Source organism: Hyla sarda, chromosome 6 (assembly GCF_029499605.1).
Source record: "Hyla sarda isolate aHylSar1 chromosome 6, aHylSar1.hap1, whole genome shotgun sequence".
NCBI classification, from domain to species: domain Eukaryota; kingdom Metazoa; phylum Chordata; class Amphibia; order Anura; family Hylidae; genus Hyla; species Hyla sarda.
This window is the reverse complement of record NC_079194.1, coordinates 153926626-153950953: the sequence shown is the minus strand read 5'-3', so window position 1 is coordinate 153950953 and position 24328 is coordinate 153926626. Positions and strand designations below refer to the sequence as shown.

The 24328-nt window shown below is 43.6% G+C and overlaps 2 protein-coding genes across 6 annotated transcripts in view; one reads left to right on the top strand and one right to left on the bottom strand.

Moving 5' to 3' along the window:
• The window catches only part of ANKAR (ankyrin and armadillo repeat containing), a 95544-nt gene extending 87319 nt beyond the window's left edge, over window positions 1-8225 (bottom strand). For all 5 annotated transcript variants that reach the window (XR_008845096.1, XM_056525594.1, XM_056525596.1 and 2 more), the window contains exon 1: window positions 8065-8225. The gene's annotated coding sequence lies outside the window, so the exon portion shown is untranslated. The remainder of the gene's footprint in view (window positions 1-8064) is intronic.
• Window positions 5472-10608, top strand: RRAD (RRAD, Ras related glycolysis inhibitor and calcium channel regulator). Its single transcript, XM_056525598.1, has 5 exons — window positions 5472-5595; window positions 6055-6411; window positions 7745-7818; window positions 9449-9653; window positions 9846-10608. Exons 2-5 carry the CDS (start codon window positions 6057-6059, stop codon window positions 10121-10123), a joined length of 912 nt encoding a protein of 303 aa, XP_056381573.1. The 5' UTR covers window positions 5472-5595; window positions 6055-6056; the 3' UTR covers window positions 10124-10608.
• The last annotated feature ends 13720 nt before the right edge of the window (window positions 10609-24328 follow it).

Genomic DNA, 24328 nt, shown 5'->3' with positions numbered 1-24328 from the left:
AATGCTCTGCCAAACCTGTATGGCGGCTTGCACTAGGGCCTAGAGAGAAGCTCTGGAAATGTACAATGCTTGTCACCAAGCGGTTACTATAAATTTTTTGTCAAATGATAATTTGTTCAACAATTTGGTGACCTCACACCCAACAGTTATCAGTGTCCAAGAGGATTGGGTAAGGTTAGGTTACTAAGCCACAATCTATTAGTAATAATTGTCAGTGGAAGCCTCAGGTTACATGAAACCAAATCCTGATGCCTTGTGTGATATATGCTTGCCCTGTCTCTGTGTCAGGGCAAGCATATTATTATATACAAAAATATATAAAAACTGATATAATACTGCCTTTTCTGTATCTGTAAAAAAATGTAACTACTGTACTATACTGCCTATTATATACAAGAACATAGCTACTACAATATAGCCTCCTATGTAGATATCTACTGTATAACTACAACAATGCCTCCTATGTTTATATCTATAACTACTATAATGCTGCTTCCTACAGTGTGCACAAGACTATAACTACTATATTACAGCCCCTACCCCAGACAGTAATATCACTAGTATCAAATCCTTGTATTGTTTGGAAATTGGTTGAAGTTCTTGTTTCAGGTTTTTTTTTTTAGTTGAAGCACGGAGTGAATTCAAAGGAAGCAGCAAATATACTTTCTACTACTTTCTACTACATCCACATTTAACTTTGGCTCAAAAAGCTTTATCAAAAACTGCAGTGAGCTGTCACTTATCCCTGTATACTTATGTCTATGCTTTAATCTTTGGTTAAGAAGTACCGGTAAGTGCACCTTGTTATAATAACCAAGAAAGTTTACACCCAACAATGGTGAGCGTGACCTGTTCTTGTTGATGGGAATTGAATTTTTTTATTTATCTTATCTAATCATGCGATGTGAGAAAATTTCCTGCTTCTACAAATATATATAAATAACTTTACATGAATGTATATTCTCTTTACAACAACCAACAACAACCAACGATAAGTTAAACTAGATGCAGTAAATAATGTAAGTGATTGGCTGACTAACCAGTTTTTTACTGGCATTGCTGGTGGAGTGAGAACTGGGTGCCAGTGTTATTATTAGGGCAAAAACTTAACAGTAAGATGACTATTTATTTTACCGTAGAGCTGACAGGAGATGGGAAAGAGGGTTGTATAAAGTGACTGACTGGAAGGAAATTTAACAAGACTATAGTAATAAAAACAAGCTTCAGGCTAATTTAAGACATTGTAATGTACACTGTATTTAAATACAGCATACTTACACTTACTGGCCACTTTTTTTGTGTGTTTTTTTTTATTTTTTTTTAGGTACCCCTTGCTAGTATCTGGTTGGACCTGTTACAGTGTGTGCTCCGGTCCCCACTCCTGGACCGGAGCGCTCACTGCCCCTGTCCCGGTCCACTAAGTCCCTGCGCGTCCCGGTCAGACACGCTGACCGGGAGCGCAGAGTGATCCCCAACGGGGATGTGATTAGCATGGCGGGAGGTTCCCGCTCACGCCCCGTATCCCGACACTGTCCCCTACCTACTGTGGCTCCTCGTCTCCCCTCTGTGTCACGGCGCGCGCGGCCCCGCTCTCTAGGGCACTTACGCTGGCTTCATGAAATTTAAAGGGCCAGCGCACCATTAATTGGTGCCTGGCCCAAAGTCTTCTATAAATGGTTCCTGCCCCTTCCTGCCCTTGCCGGATCTTTGTGCCTCGTGCCAAGAGAAAGTGTTCCCTGTTATTAAAGTGTTCCCTGCCTGTTGCCGATCCTTGCCCATGACCACCGCCTCTGAACCCGTGCTGCCTGCCTAGACCTGTTGCTAGTGACTACAGCTTCTGATCCTGTGCCGCCTGCCCTGACCTTTGCTACGTCTGACTACGCTTCTGTCCGCTCCTCCTGCACCGCGCCTATCTCAGCAACCAGAGGGGTTGAGTCGCTATCTGGTGGAATGACCTGGGGGCTACCTGCCGCAGCAAGACCATCCATTTGCGGCGGGCTCTGGTGAAGACCAGTAGCTCCTTAGATTCCGTTCCCTGGGTACGGCCCACGTCATCACTCCTCTGATCAAGTGGATCCACCTCCAGTCCCCTGTCCGGGCCATTACAGGACCCCTTTTGTCTCCATAAAGAACTGCCTTCTTTCTTTGTGGCATACCTTCTGCAAGGCACTGGAAACATTTGTCAGAGATTTTAGTCCATATGGACATGGATGGCATCACACAGTTGCTGCAGATTTGTCGCCAGTTTGTAACCAGTGCGTATATGTATAGAAAAAGAGAAAGAAAGTGAGCCTCCGCTAACAGTTGCTTATAAAAAAAAGGACCTTCCTTAGGTGACTACTGCTCTTGTTTTGACCCTATAGAAATGAATACTCATACTGTAGGTATGTGTAAAAGCTGTAGACACAAAAGCAGAATAGATTTTTAACCAAGACCATGGCCCTGAATTACTATTTGAACCCAACTTACTTTTGCTGGGTTCTATGCCAAAACTGCAACACAAATTCTGTGTGCGACAGAATTTGTGGCACAATGTACTAAAATAGACCTACAAATCTAATAAACCCTATGGGTTCTCATACCTTATCTTTACTTTTGAATTTACACTAAATCCTGAGAATATATTGTGGTAGCGGGGGGTGTGATGAGGGCAGATGTTGTTGCCCTAGGGGCAGATGGCATTAACCCCTTGTATTCATGACGCCAGGGTGTGATTCAGCCTAAAACCACAGGAAGGTATACCCCTGGATCCTGGGCTAGGCACAGGGGCAATAAAGACTCCGACGCCAAATTACGGACAACGGTAGCTTTACTGAGGGTAGACAGTTGGTAAAGTCTATACAGTTCAGCAGGGCCCAAGGGGATGACCAGTGACGCAGAGACCTTAAGGGCTTGCTGGGACTTGTAGTAGGACTGGACAATTGAATGCAGACAACGCTGACTTGACAGATGACAGGGACTGACTTGACTTGACTCATAAAGCTGGGACTTTAGCTTACTTGAGTTGATGTTGGCTGCAGGACTTAACTTTGAGGCCTCCAACACTCTGGACACACACACTAGGCACGACTGCACTGGACCTCAGCTTAGCAGAAGACCAGAGCTCAAAGAGAGAGAAGCTAGCTCCACCCAGGGATTATATGGTGGAGACTAGCAGGGAGCCCATAGGTCACTCTTGGGATCACCTGGTCACTGGTACTTCCTGGGTAACAATCACATGACCTAACTCTTAAAGATACATCACATTTTATAATACAATACACTGCAGAACATATGTCCAGTGGGGAAACAGGTGCAAGGGGCCCTGGGGACACTGAAGGAGGCTGCCTAACAGGGCAGCAAGGGTATGTGGTAACATCTCCCATACTGGGCCACCACAATATGACTGAAAATTCCCACCAAGAAAATGCTGGTCAGAACTTTCCTGACCTGTGTGATCCCAATAGTAGAGAAAGTGAAATCCTACAAGTCTGAAACATTCCACACTAATACAAACCCAACACTCTAAGTAAACCATGGTCTATATGTTCATTTTTACTTTTTGGATGCATCCTACATAGTATAAAGACTAACAATTATAAAACATACACAGGTCTCAACTTTTACAGCAGCTGGAAATGAAACTAGGCAGTAATTCCAAGTTTAAAAATCCCTCTTTTACCCATGGGGTTCCTGATTCACAGAGATGTGGTATCACACACCCCAGAGGCACTGTGAATTCATGACATTGAAATGCTATGCAGTCAGTAGATGAATCCTCAATATGATCACATTACTGTAGTTTATTTTGGAGACCGGAATCACAGAGGCTTCTGAGCTGATACAGTATCACTTCCTGAGATGCACCTGTTATGGGGACAAGTCACTAGAGCAGCTGTGGGGATACCACATCCAACCTATAGGGATTGCCCAGTCACCTTGCATTTTGCATGACTTCCAGCTTCTACATTTGTCCCAGCTGTAACCCAATCCAGGTCAACGTCACTGTCTGTGTTTCTAATGGAGTCAAGTTCTCTTCCCTGCACTAAGCAACCATACACACAGACAAAGCATCTAAAATCCACTCCGTTCCAAAATGATGTCCTTTAGTATATGCAAACTGGAATCTTCCACTGTGAATCATTAAAGAAATCAATATTGTAGATGAATCACATCGCATTATTGTTAAACAAATGACAACGTATTACTGCCTTCATCTTTTATTAAACCTTCAGAAACGTAATAGAAATTCCCTACTATGTACGATAGGGTTCCTTAAATCTATTAAAGCTTGTGTCCATATGCTGTGCAGTTAAATGTGACCTATTGTTCTCCATTATCAAACACTTAAAGGGGTACTCCGCCCCTGGCATCTTATCCCCTATCCAAAAGATAGGGGATAAGATGTTAGATCGCCGTGGTCCCGCTGCTGGGGACCCCGGGGATCGCCGCTGCGGCACCCCGCTGTCATTACTACACAGAGCGAGTTCGCTCTGTGTGTAATGACGGGCGATACAGGGGCCGGAACAACGTGACGTCGTGGTTCCGCCCCTTATGACATCACGGCCCGTCCCCTTAATGTAAGTCTATGGCAGGGGGCGTGACGACCGCCACGCCCCCTCCCATAGACTTGTATTGACGGGGCGGGCCGTGACGTCACGAGGGGCGGAGCCGTGACGTAACGATGCTCCGGCCCCTGTATTGCCCGTCATTACGTGCAGAGCGATCTCGCTCTGCGCAGTAATGATAGCTGGGTGCTACAGCAGCGATCCTCGGGGTCCTCAGCAGCGGGACCCCTTTGGATAGGGGATAAGATGTCTAGGGGCGGAGTACCCCTTTAAGATGGAGGAGAGACTGACTTTAAGACAGGTGAATGCAATTGATTGTTGCGGCTTGATAGAGACTATGGGGTAGGTGAATACAATGTATTTTTTCCAGATATCATCCAGTTCAGGCTGGTGAAAAGCTGATTATAGTGACAGGAATTGTAGAAACCTCCCTGCCCACGTGATCACTTCTTTATGTCACATATCTCCAGTGCTGAGAATCCCCCAGAAGCATTTATATATGGTGGCTTAGTTTCTCTTGCTATAATATTGTTGCATTAAAATAAACTGCAGGTTTAAGCTTAGTAGTCCTTTTTCTTACAAGTCAGTAAGGAGTTAATCTGATCACAGGAAGCCAATGTGTAAATTTATCAGTGCAGATATACAGTATTCTCCTGTGCCCTTCCTGCATAAGCACATCATACTGCAGCACATGGCAGAATTATCATGCCGACTCATGAAGGGTTCAGGGTCTTGGAATACCAATCCTCTTGTGCCACAAGGAAGGACGGTAGCACTGTAAATGCAGGAGACACTGACTAAGCATGGGAGCCTGTGATGTCACACTCTGGACTAATATGGAAATAGGGAGGGTACAGGGCTCTCATATGCTGGGCTGACAGTGACGTCACTAAGGGTGCTAGCCCCTCAGCATACATAAGAGCACAGCTACCAGCATGATCAACACCGAGGAGCACCTCCTGAGACAGGCGCAGCTCATTCCAACCTTTCGGATTACTGCAGGGACTTTACACTCTTTACATCACTCATCCTTTATCCAGTGCAGAAAGTAAGTGACTTTAGCTGCAAAATATATTTATTTTTTCTTGCTTCGTACTTTACATTAATGTAGTTTACCAATAAAGATGGATTAGGCTGAAGCTAGTTACCGGACGTCATTTACATTCTGCAGAATCGCACAATAGACAAGCTCTTGAACTAGTGCAATGTAGAATGTATAGATCCTGGTTGTATAGTTGCATAGATTTGTTTTGTATGAGAACGGTTATCATTTTACATAGTGATCATTTATTGTCAGGTCATTCATTTAGGAAGCTGCATTTAAGCTATGGTCCGTCTGCAGGAGATGAGTAGTTGAACTGAATGACAAATGATGTATGTGGAAGGCTTTACAGGGTTGCAATATTTATACATTTTTAAAGGCATTAAGGGGTTAGTATAGAATAACTGTGGAAAGTCACAGTGTGTCACTATGTAAGAATTCCTAACAGTCTTCTTTCTCTTTTAGACATGACCCTGAATCGTAGTGACCGGATCAAGAGCTTGGAGAAGAGACGAGGGAGCATGCCATTCGCTGTGCACCAGCAGCTTCACCGGAGGAGCATGCCGGTAGATGATAAGGAGTTACATGGAAGTTCTAAAGCCAGTGAACTAGCCAAGCTGGTGCGCTGCCCCTCTTACAACCCTACCGATGAGCAACGGGAAAGCTGGAACTCTGATTCCTCAGACTCTGTCATCTCCTCTGGAAGCGACTCTGAAGATCAGTTATTCAAAGTGATTCTTCTTGGAGAACATGGGGTTGGCAAGTCCAGCTTGGCAAGAATTTTTGGTGGTGTGGAGGATCTCCAGGATGTAGAGGAAGCAGGTAAGAGTTAAAAAGAAAACTAAAACAAATAGGGTTGTCACTAGAAGAGAAGTGTTTTCTGAACCCCAAAATGTAGAAACAAAGGTTTCCATGCAAAGAAGTGAAGTAACTTGTCCATGCATTTGTTCCTCTGTGGTAACCTATTTGAGAGTCTGCAGCACTCTTAGGCTAGGTTCACACTGTGGAATTTCTGGGCAGAATTTCTGCCGGAGATCGAGCCGGCGGCACTAGGACCGCATGGACTACAGTGCCATCCCCATTGATGACAATGCATTTCTGAGCAGATCTCCCAAAAGATCCACCCAGAAATGCTTTGCAGTCTATGGGGGCACCAATGCAGTCTGTCCAGTCCTAGCAAGGCCGGCTCGATCTCTGGCAGAAATTTTGCCCAGAAATTCTGCAGTGTGAACCTAGCCTTAGGGTCTATTTACATGGCGGAATTTCTGCTTGCAGAATTCAACAAGTGGAATTCCGCCTTAAATTAAAGCCCATAGAATTCTATGGGATTCCGCACTCCCATTCAACCTTCTGAAATTCCGCTTTGGAATTCCGCAAGCGGAATTTCAGAATGGGAGCGCGGAATCCCATGGGCTTTAATTTGAGGTGGAATTACGCAAGCAGAAATTGTGCCATGTAAATAGACCCTTAGGTCAGGTTCACACGACAGAATTTCTGGCCAGAATTTCTGCTGGATATCAAGCCGACGGCACTAGGACTTCGCGGACTGCATTACCTTCCCCATAGATGTCAATGCATTTCTGAGCAGATCTCCCAAAAGATCCACCCAGAAATGCATTGCCATCTATGGGGACGGCAATGCAGTCCATGCGGTACTAGTGCCTCCGGCTAAATCTCCGGCAGAAATTCTGCCCAGAGATTCCATAGTGTGAACCTAGCCTTAGTGTTAACATGTCATATGTTAATGACCAGGCTTTTCTGTATAGTTGGTGCAGCAGGACTTTACTGATATAGGGCTCCATTTATATACAGTACTTTGATATTAGATTCCCATTCTGCTCATGATATATGATGACAGCACAAGGCTTTATATCTGTATAGTGTCAGAACATTCTGAATGAACATCACAACTCATCAGTAGCTGTCAATATAGTGCACTCCCTAATATGTATAATATTCATTAAGGGTAATTAGTACTCCATCCTAACTTGATGACACTTGATCCTGCTGATTCCAGTTATATTTAGCTACAATTGATTGGAAAGTTGAGCTGTTTGTTACTTAACATGTGACAGTTTAACCCTCTAGTGTACTTAACATAATGAACAGTTACAATATAGTCAGATTACTAATCAAATCTATTTGATGTCCCTAGGAAATACATATGACAGATCGATTACGGTTGATGGGGAAGAAGCCAGTCTTCTAGTCTTTGATATCTGGGAACAGGTATGGTATACATTTATTTCTATGCTAGTTTTGCCATTAACATCCCTGGTCACCTTTGCACAACATTATATATATGATGTATTCTACTTGAAAAGTGGAATCACTTTGTAAAAATGTTATACATTGTAAATACTACAGAGCTACAGTCACTATTCTGCTGGTGGGGTCACTGTTTACATAAATTGTTTATCCAATACTGACCACCCTGAATTTACTGTATTATATTTTATACAGAGCTATACTTACTACTCCACTGGTAGAGTTGTGTGCACTGCATTATTTATCTTGGATTGATTCTGAGTAACTCAGCCTGTTTCATACTCCAGAGCTGCACTCCCTATTCTGCTAGTGGAGTCACATGGGGAGATTTATCAAAACCTGTCCAGAGGTAAAGTTGCTGAGTTGCCCATGGCAACCAATCTGATTACTTCTTTCATTTTTGATAGGCCTTTAAAAAATGAAAGAAGCAATCTGATTGGTTGCTATGGGCAACTGGTCAAATTTTCCTCTGGACAGGTTTTGATAAATCTCTCCCACAATGTACATACATTACTTTATTTATATAATGCCTGCATTACACTCTAGCTGAAACTAAACTAAGATTGCTGAATGTTTGCAATAACAACCAACAAAACTATCAATGTATCTCCGGAGTATATTACTGAATATAACTCCGTATCACTATTACAGAGCATTTATGTGACTATCACTTTTTATGGATGCTACATCGACAAAAATGATAATAGATAGATTTGGGCTATAGGTAATGTTTATTTACCAGATTTTTGTATTATAATTATTGAATTCTAATATTTTCGAACTCTGCTTAGTAGTGAAACTCCAGTAATATGATATATATATATATATATATATATATATATATATCACACAAGAAGGAGAGAAAATCAGAGCACTCACCGCTCTGAAGATAGGACAGACATAAGAGACTTCGTCCATGGACCGAGTCGGTCTCAAGCAGGGAGGCGGCAGCTGGATCCGGGGGAGTTCAGACGTCGGGCCACAGACCGTATCACACCCCTAGGTGCTTCGTCAGGCCGCTGAAGCGGCCTGACGAAGCGCCTAGGGGTGTGATACGGTCCTGCTGGAGACCGACTTGGTCCATGGACGAAGTCTCTTATGCCTGTCCTATCTTCAGAACGGTGAGCGCTCCGCTTTTCTCTCCTTCTTGTGTGATATAGTCATTTATCTCTACAGCGTGTAGCGCCATCTTGATTGTGTATACTAACACACCTGAACCGCTTACCTGTGTAGTTCTCTATTGGATGTACGGGGTTAAGGCAGTGCCGGCTTACTCAGTTTCCTTTCTTTGGTGCTGCTTTGTACCGGTTATGCCCGATTTTTCTTTGGTTGTATGTTCTAATGTCCACCAGGGGATGCTATTTACCACATAGACAGCAACAATACCATGTGATATAATATAAAATTAAATCAGATGTTAATTATAAGAGAAGATGATCTTTCAGTGCCGCTAATTAAACACAGGAGATAATGAGCTTTCAGTGAACGTAGCTATTAGTCTAATTTGCATAAATAATGACACTTAAGTGAGTGATGTGTGATAATCACCTGAGATTTAGTAGTAATTAACATTTAACATTAATGTTTCTAGGATAACAACCACTGGCTACACAACCAGTGCATGAAAATGGGAGACGCTTATGTCATCGTGTACTCAGTGACAGATAAAGTGAGTTTTGAGAAAGCATCTGAACTCAGAATCCAGCTTCGCAGAGCTCGGCAGTCCGAGGACATCCCCATTATTCTAGTGGGAAATAAGAGCGATCTGGTGCGGTCACGAGAGGTGTCTGTAGAAGGTAAGCAGAAATTATTAGAAATTTCTAACTGGTCTTAGACTTACATAAAACCAGCATTGATAACAAAGCAATATGCTGAATGTTTAAGGTCCAGGATGAGATTAGGCAATGTGCATTACGATGCAGTTCAGGGGTCTCTAAGGTTTTTCTACCTTGCTGTGTTTTTAACATTCTTCTCATATTCTTTTACAGAGGGTCGAGCCTGTGCAGTGGTATTTGATTGTAAGTTTATTGAGACCTCAGCCGCACTCCACCACAATGTCAAGGACCTCTTCGAAGGCATTGTACGCCAGATCAGGCTTCGCAAAGACAGCAAAGAGGACAATGCAAGGAGAATGGCCAGCAGCAAGCGACGGGAGAGCATAGGGAAAAAAGCCAAGAGATTCCTGGGGAAGATTGTAGCCAAAAATAACAAGAAGATGGCATTCAAGCAGAAATCCAAATCTTGCCATGACTTATCCGTCCTCTGAAGAGCTGTAAAGAGGCACAGGACATCTGGCGGAAATACTTGACTTTTTATTTTGAAATGAAGATGTATAAAGAGACAGATTAAAACCAATCTAGAACTTAGCTTTTCATTTCTAATTTATGCCTTAATATGCTGGACTGGAACATTGCATTAGGACATTTTGTGTAAGGATTTATCGGCTGTCAGCAAATTTGTGCCTCTTCCTGACATGCTCTGTGTCCCATCGAAACTGGTTACTTTGGCATTCAAGAGAGAAAACTATTATCTACTTTGTGTTAAAACTTGAATTTTTGTACGCAGGCTCGTACACCCCGCTCGTATTTTTACCTTGCAGGTTTATGTTCATGCAATCACCTTGGCACAGACACCTCTGTAAAGAAGGTGTGTAGACTACAACAATTTTTGAACTGTGTTGCACTTCAAAGAATTGGTATGAATTTGAATTTATTATTTGTTTACATGAACTATTTTATAATAAACAATTGACTGTTATAAATCTTGGTTTCCTGTCTTCTAACGTGTAAAATTGATATGTTTTTTTCTAAAAGAACATAACACTGGTCTATAAACTACCTCCAGCTTTGGTGAAACGACAAATCTCAGCATTCCTAAACGCACGCTTGTAGTTTCATTACACCTGAAGGCCTCTAAATATAGGTGGCTGTAAATCAGCGTATTTGTATTTTTAAAAATGGCCAGGCTGGGCTACAAAAAATGTACTTATCTGACATTTCAACAGCTCTCAACACTTCCTGTTCTCCATCTCGACTCAAGGAAGTGACCCCTTAGCCAATCACTGGCTGCACCTGTCACTCACCTCAGCTAGTGGTTGATTAAGTGGTCACTTCTTTTTGTTGAGACGAAAGCTGGAAGTGCTAAAGAAAAGGGAACAGGGACCATCGGAAAAGCAGTGGTGGGGATCATGGCAGTTGAGTACATTTTATTAATTTTTTGTTTATAGCCCTGCCTGTCCTTTATTTATTGAATATATCTATATATTATATATTTCTGGACAACCCCTTCATTGAGGTATAAGAAAGTAGTAAAGATGATATTACCTTTAAATACTCCTCACCAGACACCCCCTAACAGTTTACATAAGCTACTAGGAACGGGGGACATTTTAGTTTTTCCTATAGCCAATGATTTTATATTGTACACACAACATTTCTCAGAATGTCAATCAGGGGTCCCAAAGGAGAGTCTTGCAGTAGATATATATATATATATATGTCTAAGTGTATGTATATCTTGTATGTTAGTGAATATTTCTATGTCTGCTCGTATGTGTATTTGTTTATATTATGTAGAAATATAAGTGTATACATTGTGCAACTATGGGTTGTATATATTTAGAGTTATGAGAAAAAGATAGCATATCTTCTGTGAATTCTATTGTTTTACATATCAGGACATAGCAACAAAAAAAAATCTGGTCCATAAAAGGTCTTAAAATTAGGTAAACAAACCCACACATGAACAACATCAAACAACAAAGTCTACCTTGTCATTATTTATTTAGCAAAACCTAGACCAAAATGCAGAAGCTGCGTGTGAAAGTATAAATAGTAACTATCATATATATGCAGGGCTCAAGTCCTACAAGAACGCATGGGAACTGAGTCCCGATTAGCAGGAGTCCTTGAGTGGAAATCTTGTGTGAGTTCCAACACTTTTTCCCCAGGACATGACTCCTGAATATATTTATATATTTATTTATTTTATTTTGTAGGTCATTTTACAGCTATTTAAAATGTATTGTATTAAACTATTAGCAACTTTTCAATGAGCTAAACAGGCACCCCCAAATCCTAAACAGCTGCTGCTATGCTGTGTACAGGCAAAAGCATAGCTAAACTGTTCCTCGATGCACCCGATGCTGTGTCTCTCTAAAAGCGATACCAGATGCCATACCTGATGCCAGAGATAGGTAGAGCTATTTAGAGATAAACAGCATCGGGAACAGCCTGCTGCTGCCCATACTCAGCTGAGTACTTGCAGTTTCAGGGGATGACACAGCTACGCCTGCACTGCGCACTTCTGTGCATTTCTAAATAGCTTCACCGGATGCCTACCAAGTGCTCTGTATGTCTGGTATCAGGTATTGCTATTTAGAGATACACAGCATCAGCAGTGGATAGGAAAGTGAAGATATGCTGTTACCTGTACCCATCTACTATATAAAGACAAAGCATAGCAATGGCTGTCAAGCATTGGGGGATGGTGCCTGTTTAGCAGAAATTTTCTTTTTGAAGTATTGTTAATAGGTTGATAAAATGATTAAGCAATATAATAAATATATATAATCACAGTTACACTTTGAAGAGGTTATTAGGAATAAGACTACAGAGCTAATTTCTTCCAAAAACAGCACCACCGTGTCCTCAGGTTATGTGTGGTATTACAATTTGGCTCCATTCACTCCAATGGAACTTAGCTTCAATACCACACACACCCTAAGGACAAAAGTGGTGCTATTTATGAAAGAAATCAGCTCTGTTTTTTCTATTCATGGATAACGCCTTTAAGCACAACCTTACTGTTTAATTAGAAATAAAGAGAGTAAGTATCAGCCATGTGCTACTTATCTAATGCCGTTGAGGAACCGATCATCAGTAAATGTGGCTACAGTTTTCTGGTCGGGAGCTTTCAGGCATGTGTTAAAACAATTGTTAGTGCCCATTAGTCTGGAAAGGGTTATAAGGACATTTACAAACAATTTGAAGACCATCATTCTACAGTGAAAAAGATCAGACCATGCAACAAACCCATATTCCAAAAGCCACAATGCTCAAGTTCACGAGAGTTCAATTAAAACAAGACCGATCGAGTATGGCATGCTCAAAAGAGTTGCCAGGAGAAAGCCTTTTCTTTCTAAAAGGAACATTGCAGCATGGCTTAAGTTTGCAAAGTTGTATCTGAAGAAAGCACAAGACTTTTGGAACATTGCCCTTTGGACAGACAAGTGTAGATGTTTGGCCATAATGTGCAGTAGAACATTTGCCAAAAACCGAAGACAGCATTTGAACACAAACACCACACACCAATTTTCAAGCAAAGTGGTGGTGGATGATTATTTAGGCTTTTTTTGCAGCCCCATGACCTGGGTACCTTGCAGTCATTGAGTCAGCCTTGAATTCCCCTGTTTACCAAAGTATTCCACAGTCAAATCTGAGTCCCTCTATCCAAAGCTAAAGCTTGGCCAGAACTGGGCCATGCAACAGGACAAAGAACCCAATCACAACAAAAAAACTACAACAGAATGGCTGAAAAAGAGAACAATCAATAATGGTATCATGGCTCCTATACAATTTTGGATTCTTTGGTGTGTCCCATACTGGCTCTCTCCCACTTTTTATTCCAGGTGGTGTTACCTGTGTCTGTTGATTGATCAGCTGCATTCTGCCTGGAGACCATGCAACAAACCCATATTACAAAAACCACAATGCTCAAGTTCATGAGAGCACAATTAAAACACACCCCCTACCATAAACTTGCATTGAGAGGGAGGGGCGTGACAGCACAAGGGGGCGGAGCTGCAACATCACATTACTCCGGCCCCTGTATCGTAAGTCATCAGACACGGAGCGATCTTCGCTCCATGAGGCTGATGACAAGTGGCTGCTGCAGGAGAAACCTGCAAACTGACATCTTATCCCCTAGTCTGTGGATAGGGGATAATATGTCTAGGGCCGTAGTACCCCTTAAAGATCTTTAAATAGAAATAATTTACAAATCTGCTTAACTTTCTGGCACCAGTTGATGTGAAAATAATTTTTTCCACCAGAGTACCCCTTTAACAATTTAGAGGTTAGAAACAGAAATACAGACAAAGGATAACAACCCCTCCCCCTAAAAAAAGAGGAAAAGGATAATATCAATATAAAAAAATGCAGCATATCAGCCTTATTCTACTCCACCCAGTCTACCCAGGAAAGAGACATTAAGGGTATGTTCACATGTGCGGAACCACAGTGTATTTTACGCTGCAGATCCGCTGCTGAAGGACCCCTGCATGGTGACTTTACATGTGCCTGCTCGGAGTGGCAATACGCCGCTACGAGAAGACACACTGCAATGTGCGATTCACAGCGCTCATGCACGGTATACTCGCACATCGTGGCAGCTCTTGGCCAAGCTCATGCAGCAGGGGGAGCGGCTGCAATGTGTGCAAGTACCACATGAATGCGCGGCAACTCGCACATAGCAGTGTGTCTGCTTGTGGGGGTGTATTGCCGCTCCAAGCAGGCACATGTAAAGCCACCATGCAGCACTCCTTCAGCGGCAAATCTGCAGTGTAAAAAATGCTGTGAGTTCGACCATGTGAACGTACCCTAAAAAAGAAGTCCTGCAATGAAAAGATCAAATATCTCTAGCAAAGAGACCCCCAACAGCAGCTTAGGTCAAGTTAGAGAAATGGGATACAGCATATCTTATGACTGAGCCTCCCATTTGGTCTATACCATGGGACCTATATAGAGGTGAATTTATGCAAGATGTTATGCTTTTTTGTAAACCCTCTTACCAAGGCAAACGATAAGTGATACATGGAAAATGAACTCATTAATAGTAGGTGAAGTGGGACAGAGCCAGAACCATTCATTAAGTTTTCTCGGTAAGTAAAGAAGTCTTGGGACTCCCCTTTTGGGTCCAACGGGCTCTTCATTACAACCAATAAGGCCCAAGATGTAGCATGTATACAGCATAAGATACAGATGTAAGAGGTAGCTGCATGTCATAGATACTGTGTAAAATATCTAATACCTCCCGCCGAAAGAAATAAAGACGAGGGCATGCCCAGACCATCATATGCAGTAGAGTAGCACTATCCAGCCCATACCTACGCACGAGGAGCCTATGCAGTAAGACCAGGGTTCTATACACTCTATGGAGTAAGAACAATTGTGACAGTCTTGGAAAGGGACAGCAAAGGGCTGTGAGATAAAGCCATTTCCCAGTCTTCTGAGGACAAGACACCCATATTGCATTATTCTTGAATCATAGGGGATATAGCAAATTGTATTTACTCAGAAGTTCACCAAGGACCTAACTACAGTCTCCAGAAGGGAACAAAAGTAGATAACCAAAAACCTTGATCTGCCCTGCACCAGCATGGCGAAGTTGAAAATAACGTTAAAATGAATAAAGCGGCACATCACATGGATGTGCTACTATAATTGTTAAAAAGATATCCCATTGGAGTACAAATGGCCCAAATGAGCAATACCCCACCAGGCCAGATATCGAAAAAAGCACTGTATCTTAGTGAAGTAGAACATTGGAACCCAGACAGGGGAATTCTGTAAGATGTATAGAAGCTGAGGCATAAGCATCATTTCAGTTAAATTAGCCCCACTGTGGAATTGTTAAATTGCATGTCTCTAATGTTACCAGGTAATGGCAAATTGTAAATACGGACTTAAAGGGGTTATCCAGGAAAAAACTATTTTTTTTATATATCAACTGGCTCCAGAAAGTTAAACAGATTTGTAAATTACTATAAAAGATTTGTAAATTACTATTAAAAAGATCTTAATCCTTCCAGTGCTTAACAGCTGCTGAAATTGAGTTTTTCTTTACTATCTAACTGCTCTCTGATGACACCTGTCTCGGAAGCTGTCCAGAGCAAATCCCAATAGCAAACATCTTATGCTCCGGACAGTTCTTGAGACCGACAGAGGTGTCAGCAGAGAGCATTGTTGTCAGACAGAAGAGAACAACTCAACTTCAGCAGCTGATAACTATTGGAAGGATTAAGATTTTTTAATAGAAGTAATTTACAAATCGGTTTAACTTTCTGGAGCCAGTTGATCTAACAAAAAAAAGTTTTTTTTTGGAATACCCCTTTAAACCCAGTAACTTGCATTTACTTACATTTACTTTCTGCTCTCTGCTGCTACCTTTGGTAGGACAAAATTATTGTTAGTTAGCCATTGAATATTCTCCCGAATTCACCATAACATTCCAGTAAATAGGTGGTATTATTATAATAAGATCCCTTTTAAGTGCCATCACTTTTTCCATCCACAGACCCAAATGAGTGCTTGTTTTTTCTGTCATCAATTGTACTTTGTAATTACATTTTAATTATACCATAAAATATACAGTGTAATGAAAAAATTTGTGGCGGGAAAAATTGAAAAGAAAAACTAAATTTAGCAAATTTTGGAAGGCTTTGTTTTTTACAGTGTATTTTATGGTAAAACTGACTTTTCTCAAATTTTTTTTTTTAAAAAAAGTCTAACATTTTTTTTTTTAAAGTATTTTTAAAATTGTCCTCTTCTGACCCCCTTTAACACATTTTTCTCTGTATACGCCACTGTCTGAGGACTCATTTTTTGCCCCGTGATGTGCAGTTTTTATTGCTACCAATTTTGTGTATAAATAAAGTTTTGGTCACTTATTATTCTATGGCATGTTTTTTTGCCATTCACCTTGTGGTTTCATTAACATTATATTTTAATAGTTCGGGCATTTTCGCATGCCGTGATACCAAATGTTTTATTTATTTTTTTATTTTTTTTATCTGTACTGTAAAATAAAATAATAAAAAAAATAAAAAGGATGATTTAAATTTCTTCTGGGGGAGGGGCTCATTCTCTTTTTTAAAAACTATTTTTTTCTATTGATTGTTATAGCGGTAAGGAGGAGGTAAGGAGACCTCCAGGCGTTATCTTGACTCATCGGACCCCTGCAATCACGCTGCAGATGGTTCGATGTGTCCCCACAAGCCTCAAAGATACTTTAGATGGCGTGATAAGTATTGTCCTCTAGGGGTAGAGGTCTGTGATATGTGGATGCTGCTCAGCCATGACATCATCACTAGGAAGGAAGCGCCCCAGGGCATATGGACTATATACCACTAGTGTAGTCACTCGTGGGCACACTTGGGGTTTATCACCACTCTAGGCATCTGTGACATCTGTGACTTTAACCATGACTTTCCTTGCTCTAGGACCAGTGGGACTGCAAGTACCAACAAACTCTTCACTACAACACTGACACCATAAACTGTGTTCTCCCTGGGTTGCTGCATATATACGTAAACCCAGTTCACATACTGTGGCTGGACCTTAGCACAGCTAAGGGCTGGTTCACATCACGTTTTCTCCCGTACGGGAGCGCATACGGCAGGGGAGAGCTAAAATCTCACGCTCCAGTATGCCTTTCTATGCTCTCCCGTATGTAATTCATTTCAATGAGCCGGCCGGAGTGAAATGTTCGGTCCGGTCGGCTCATTTTTGTGCTGTATGCGCTTTTTCCCCGGACCTAAAACTGTGGTCAACCACGGTTTTAGGTCCGGTTGTAAAAGCGCATACGGCACAAAAATGAGCCGACCGGACCGAACGTTTCACTCCGGCCGGCTCATTGAAATGAATTACATACGGCAGCGCAATAGAAAGGCATACTGGAGCGTGAGATTTTAGCTCTCCCCTGCCATATGCGCTCCCGTACGGGAGCGCTGCGGGCGATCCGATCATCCATTCAAAGTACCGCACTGCCGCAGATGCCGTGATCTGTATTGATCACAGCATCTGAGGGGTTAATGGCAGACATTTGCACAATCACGTATGTCGGCCATTACCGGCGGATCCCCGGCTGCTGCTAGCAGCCAAAACCTGCCATGTATGACGCGACCACCGTTCCGATGCTCGCGGTCATACACAGGACGTAAATGTACGTCCTGGCGCGCGAAGTATTGCCAAACCAGGACGTACATTTACGTTAAGGGTGCCAATAATTTTGTCCAGCCCATTTTTGGAGTTTGGTGTGGCATTATGTCCCATTTGCTTTTTTTCCTCCCTTTTTTGATTTAGTTCCAATACACATAAAGGGGAAAAAAATGTGTATAGCAAAATATATGTTACTGAAATCCTTTTCTGTGAGAAATACTTCATTTTCTTGAAAAATTTCTGGGGTGCCAACATTTACAGCCATGACTGTGTGTATTCCTTGTCTAATGTAATGTTTTGCTGGCTGCATTTTTCACTATATCTTTGCTTGCAATCCCATTACTTACAGTTTGCACACTAAGCTATCCCCACTTCATTTTAGATGGATGCATGTGTATCATCAGCTGCAATCTCTAAAAAGTGAAGATGTCCTTTAACTAAACTCTTAGTAGGAAGAGCCACATAGATGTCAATGCATTTGGCCCTGGCTCAACAGTACAACAGATATTACTAGGCTATCACCTTGCATCAATAACGTAGATCCAAAACATATCCTTAGAGAGGCAGGAATAGATCTTGGTGTAAAAGACTTAACTTCCACCATAAGCATATGTACAGTATTTTGAGTCCTCTTGAAATTATAAACATCCACAATCTTTTGTAATAGTCTTTAGAATACTTTCCATTTCATACACGCGGAAGTACTCTGGAGCCTTGCAGTCTCTGGCAATGGATCAGTCACTGTAGGTTAGAAAAATATTAAATGTCAATGTTCTTGATGCATCTTATAATGTCCAGAAACTGTAGAGTTAATACCCACTATACAGAGATTAGAACAGGCGGGGCAGCCAGATGAACCATATGGAAAGTAATTGGCACTTACGTTCTGCTCTATTTATAAAGCGGTGAAGGGGAATCCCTTTCATTTCTGTAAGATGTTTTCCTTCTTCGTAAAACCTGAGTCAAAGGATGTTTAAAAAAACTGGAGCTGGATCCTTGTCTTGTTATTAAAGAAGAATTAAGGAGATTTTCCAGCCACAGCTCTAATCACTCGCTTTACTAAAGTGGTCATTCATTTGCATGGTGCTGGCACCTTTAGTTTTGCTTGGCTTCCATTGTAGCAGCAGAGAGCTGGGCAGAACCATAGGCTACACTTGGACAGTTTCTAAAAACCACACTGAGTGCCACTATCACTTCATGCAGAAGGTAGCAACTCATTCCTATTCCCCTTTTACCCTAATCTGGTATACTTTGACGTCACATATTTGGGAAATCAGGATCTTCCTCAATTACCCAAAGTAGAGATCTGGGAAGTGCATACATTGAAATCAATGCTGTGTCGCTGGGCAGGGATGAGCATTCACAGTAGATTTATTCCACAGCAGATGAATCCTGCGATCAACAAGTCACAATAGAACCTAGAAAAAAAAGAGAGGCTTCCTATGCCAGCCAGCTCACTTTAAACCACCATGCCAGTTGTAGTCAGGGCACAGGTCAGGGCACTGTACCTCTTCTCATGCCACAGGGGGCCAATAGCGATCTCTGCTGGAATATTAGTTATCACTGCTGGGGCCATGTTCCCTAAATGCCAGTTGTCTACATTGAGTAAGATCGGGAATAGATTCTTCTGGATCTTGATTGGACCTTGAAAAGTGATCTCATACAATGGGATCCAAGATGAAGGGACTTATTTTCAATTGTCTGGGCTGCTGCACTATTACTCTACCCAATATAAGAGCGTCTTACAATTCCTAGGTTTTTAGCACAGAACATCTTCAATTAATTATTTCCAGAGTTAAACTGATTAACTGGAGATCGGATTCCGCATTCCTTTAATTCTGTATTAATGTTCAGTCTAGTCAGCCATAGGGACATTAACCCTTTCTAAGATTAAATACTGGAATCGCTTAAAGGATTGTATACATGAGACAGCTACACCGCTAGCAACATGTATAAAGGGAGGTTTATGAAGGCAAATCCTACAGAAAAAACATGTTTGCCACATTTAGTATGTGCCTTTACCAACTGTAAATTTTTTAGTAAGAAATTTTCATGATACAAAATAGAAACAAGATCAACATTGCATGAGAGACCCAACGGTCAAAAAGGTAAACATGCTGTATTTTAAACATCAGATACTATCAAGCAACACTAGCCCCCCGGTCACTCTTAGACCCAGCCTCAGCCAGTTAGGAATATCAATGGAAACGAGTACCAAGGGCGCAACCATAGAAAATCAAAAGGGAAGTAATGGGGGTAGGGAAAAGGGCGGGGGGGGGGGGGGGGGGGGAGGCAAGGGCTTACACAAACCATAGAGGGCATAGAAAGGGAAGGGCATGAAGGGGCAAAGCCCACTTTATCTTTATGCACAAGGGCTTGAAGAAAACAGGAAAGGCGTGCCTCAAGCAGTGGCGTTGCTAGGGTTGGTGTCACTCGGTGCGGTAGAAAATGGTGTCACCCCCATACCTACCCCCTCCCCCCAGTAAGTGTTTAGCCTGTTGTGACAGACACCACTGGTGTAGCGCATTGTGGGAAATTCCAGTATAATAATCAGATATACCAGTTGCCACAGAATAGGAAAGTGTTAAATAAGTTTTCACCATCTAAATATACAGCTCCCAGAATTACTTAAAGGGGTACTCCACTGGAAAACATTATCGTTTTTATATCAACGGGTGCCAGAAAGTTAAACAGATTTTTAAATTACTTCTATTTAAAATCTTAATCCTTACAGTACTTATAAGCTGGTGTATACTCCACAGGAAGTTGTGTAGTTCTTTCCAGTCTGACCACAGTGCTATTTGCTGACACCTCTGTCCATGTCAGGAACTGTCCAGAGCAGGATAGGTTTGCTATGGGGATTTGCTCCTACTATGGACAGTTCTTGACATGGACAGAGGTGTCAGCAGAGAGCACTGTGATCAGACAGAAAAGAAATTAAAAAAGAAAATAACTTCCTGTGAATCACTTATACAGCAGCTAATAAGTACTTGAAGGATTAAGATTTTTAAATAGAAGTAATTTACAAATCTGTTTAACTTTGTAGCACCAGTTGATTAAAACATTTTTTTCCAGTAGAGTACCCCTTTGAGCAGTGGTGAGGTTATGCTGGGAGTTGTAGTTTCACTCACCATAACTGTAGAACTGGCAAATGACTACAGCTCTGATAGGACATAGTGAGGAGAATGTACAATGATATCAGTGACTACAGGTGACGTCTTCTCTATAGTGAGGAGAATACACAATGATATCAGTGACTACAGGTGATGTCTTCTCTATAGTGAGGAGAATACACAATGATATCAGTGATTACAGGTGATGTCTTCTCTATAGTCTTCCCTTATCTAATTCAGATGGTACATACCGCCAGGACTTGTTCCAGCTAAAACTTCTCTCTACAGAATGTGACGCCCAGACGTCTCCTCACTATGTCAGCGCATTCTCATCCTCTATATGAAAACAAGTATTATTATAAACCATCCAGACACTGTATCCTCTAAATATAATACTACTATACACTATACTCTTTGATTATAAACCTTCCATACACCATACCCACTGAATATAATACTACCACACACTGTACATTCTGAATATAATACCAACTGTCACGATTCGGCTGGCAGAAGGTGGATCCTCTGTGCCAGAGAGGGATAGGCGTGGACCGTGCTAGTGGACCGGTTCTAAGTCACTACTGGTGTTCACCAGAGCCCGCCGCAAAGCGGGATGGTCTTGCTGCGGCGGTAGTGACCAGGTCGTATCCACTAGCAACGGCTCAACCTCTCTGACTGCTGAAGATAGGCGCGGTACAAGGGAGTAGACAGGAGCAAGGTCGGACGTAGCAGAAGGTCGGGGCAGGCAGCAAGGATCGTAGTCAATATGGCAATAGCAGGAGGTCAAGTACACAGTAAGGACAAACACAGTAAACGCTTTCTCAAGGCTCTAAGGCAACAAGATCCGGCAGGGGAGTGCAGGGGCAGTGATCAGATATAGTCTGGGAGCAGGTGGAAGCCAATTAAGCTAATTGGGCCAGGCACCAATCATTGGTGCACTGGCCCTTTAAGTCTCAGGGAGCTGGCGCGCGCGCGCCCTAGAGAGCGGAGCCGCGCGCGCCAGCACATGACAGCAGAGGACCGGAACGGGTAAGTGACCTGGGATGCGATTCGCGAGCGGGCGCGTCCCGCTGTGCGAATCGCATCCCCGACGGCCATGACAGTGCAGCGCTCCCGGTCAGCGGGACCGACCGGGGCGCTGCGGAGAGAGAGACGCCGTAAGCGCTCCGGGGAGGAGCGGGGACCCGGAGCGCTAGGCGTAACAGTACCCCCCCCCCCCTTAGGTCTCCCCTTCTCTTTGTCCGGTAACTGCCTCCCCTGGGATGAGGACACCGGGAAAGAATGGAGGGATTCCTCAACGGCAGGCAGTACAGCAGGAGTGGGAATGGGGAGGGAGGGCAGAGGGCGAGGCCTGGCACGGGGCGGTGTGACACCAGGACGGGGGCCATGAGGAGGCACCGAGGCTTGCCTGACTGGACTGGGAGGGGGGGGAGAGGCACTTCTTATGGCAGGCAGAGTCCATAAAGACCTTAGGGAGACCGGTTACAGGGGGAACCACAGGGTCACGGCAGGGAGTACTGGGAACCGGTTTAAGGCAGTCCTTGAAACAAGAGGTACCCCAACTCTTGATCTCCCCTGTGGACCAATCCAGGGTTGGGGAATGGTGTTGAAGCCAGGGTAGTCCAAGGAGAATTTCAGAAGTGCAATTGGGGAGGACCAAAAATTCAATTTTTTCGTGATGAGGTCCGATGCACATTAGGAGGGGCTCCGTGCGGTAACGCACGGTGCAATCCAACCTGACTCCGTTGACCGCGGAAATGTAGAGTGGCTTGACGAGACGGGTCACCGGGATGCGGAATTTATTCACCAAGGACTCCCGAATAAAATTCCCAGAGGCACCAGAGTCCAGGCAGGCCACGGCTGAGAGGGAGGAGTTGGCTGAAGGAGAAATCCGCACGGGCACCGTGAGACGTGGAGAAGCCGACTTTGAATCAAGAGACGCCACACCCACGAGAGCTGGGTGCGAGTGTGCGTTTCCCAGACGTGGAGGACGGATAGGGCAATCCACCAAGAAATGTTCGGTACTGGCACAGTACAGACAAAGATTTTCTTCCCTACGGCGATTCCTCTCCTCCTGGGTCAGGCGAGACCGATCCACTTGCATGGCCTCCTCGGCGGGAGGCCTAGGCGTAGATTGCAACGGAGACTGTGGGAGAGGTGCCCAGAGATCTAAGTCTTTTTCCTGGCGGAGCTCTTGATGTCTCTCAGAAAAACGCATGTCAATGCGAGTGGCTAGATGAATGAGTTCATGCAGGTTAGCAGGAATTTCTCGTGCGGCCAGAACATCTTTAATGTTGCTGGATAGGCCTTTTTTAAAGGTCGGGCAGAGGGCCTCATTATTCCAGGATAGTTCAGAAGCAAGAGTACGGAATTGTATGGCGTACTCGCCAACGGAAGAATTACCCTGGACCAGGTTCAGCAGGACAGTCTCAGCAGAAGAGGCTCGGGCAGGTTCCTCAAAGACACTTCGAATTTCCGAGAAGAAGGAGTGTACAGAGGCAGTGACGGGGTCATCGCGGTCCCAGAGCGGTGTGGCCCATGACAGGGCTTTTCCAGACAGAAGGCTGACTACGAAAGCCACCTTAGACCTTTCAGTAGGAAACTGGTCCGACATCATCTCCAAGTGCAGGGAACATTGCGAAAGAAAGCCACGGCAAAACTTAGAGTCCCCATCAAATTTGTCCGGCAGGGACAAGCGGAGGCTAGGAGTGGCCACTCGCTGCGGAAGGGGTGCAGGAGCTGGCGGAGGAGATGGTTGCTGCTGTAGCAGAGGCAGAAGTTGCGACTGAAGTTGCTGCACCATGGTGGACACTTCCGACAGCTGGTGGGTTAGATGGGCGATCTGTCAGGATTGCTGGGCGACCACCGTGGTGAGATCAGAGATAGCTGGCAGAGGAACCTCAGCGGGATCCATGGCCGGATCTACTGTCACGATTCGGCTGGCAGAAGGTGGATCCTCTGTGCCAGAGAGGGATAGGCGTGGACCGTGCTAGTGGACCGGTTCTAAGTCACTACTGGTGTTCACCAGAGCCCGCCGCAAAGCGGGATGGTCTTGCTGCGGCGGTAGTGACCAGGTCGTATCCACTAGCAACGGCTCAACCTCTCTGACTGCTGAAGATAGGCGCGGTACAAGGGAGTAGACAGGAGCAAGGTCGGACGTAGCAGAAGGTCGGGGCAGGCAGCAAGGATCGTAGTCAATATGGCAATAGCAGGAGGTCAAGTACACAGTAAGGACAAACACAGTAAACGCTTTCTCAAGGCTCTAAGGCAACAAGATCCGGCAGGGGAGTGCAGGGGCAGTGATCAGATATAGTCTGGGAGCAGGTGGAAGCCAATTAAGCTAATTGGGCCAGGCACCAATCATTGGTGCACTGGCCCTTTAAGTCTCAGGGAGCTGGCGCGCGCGCGCCCTAGAGAGCG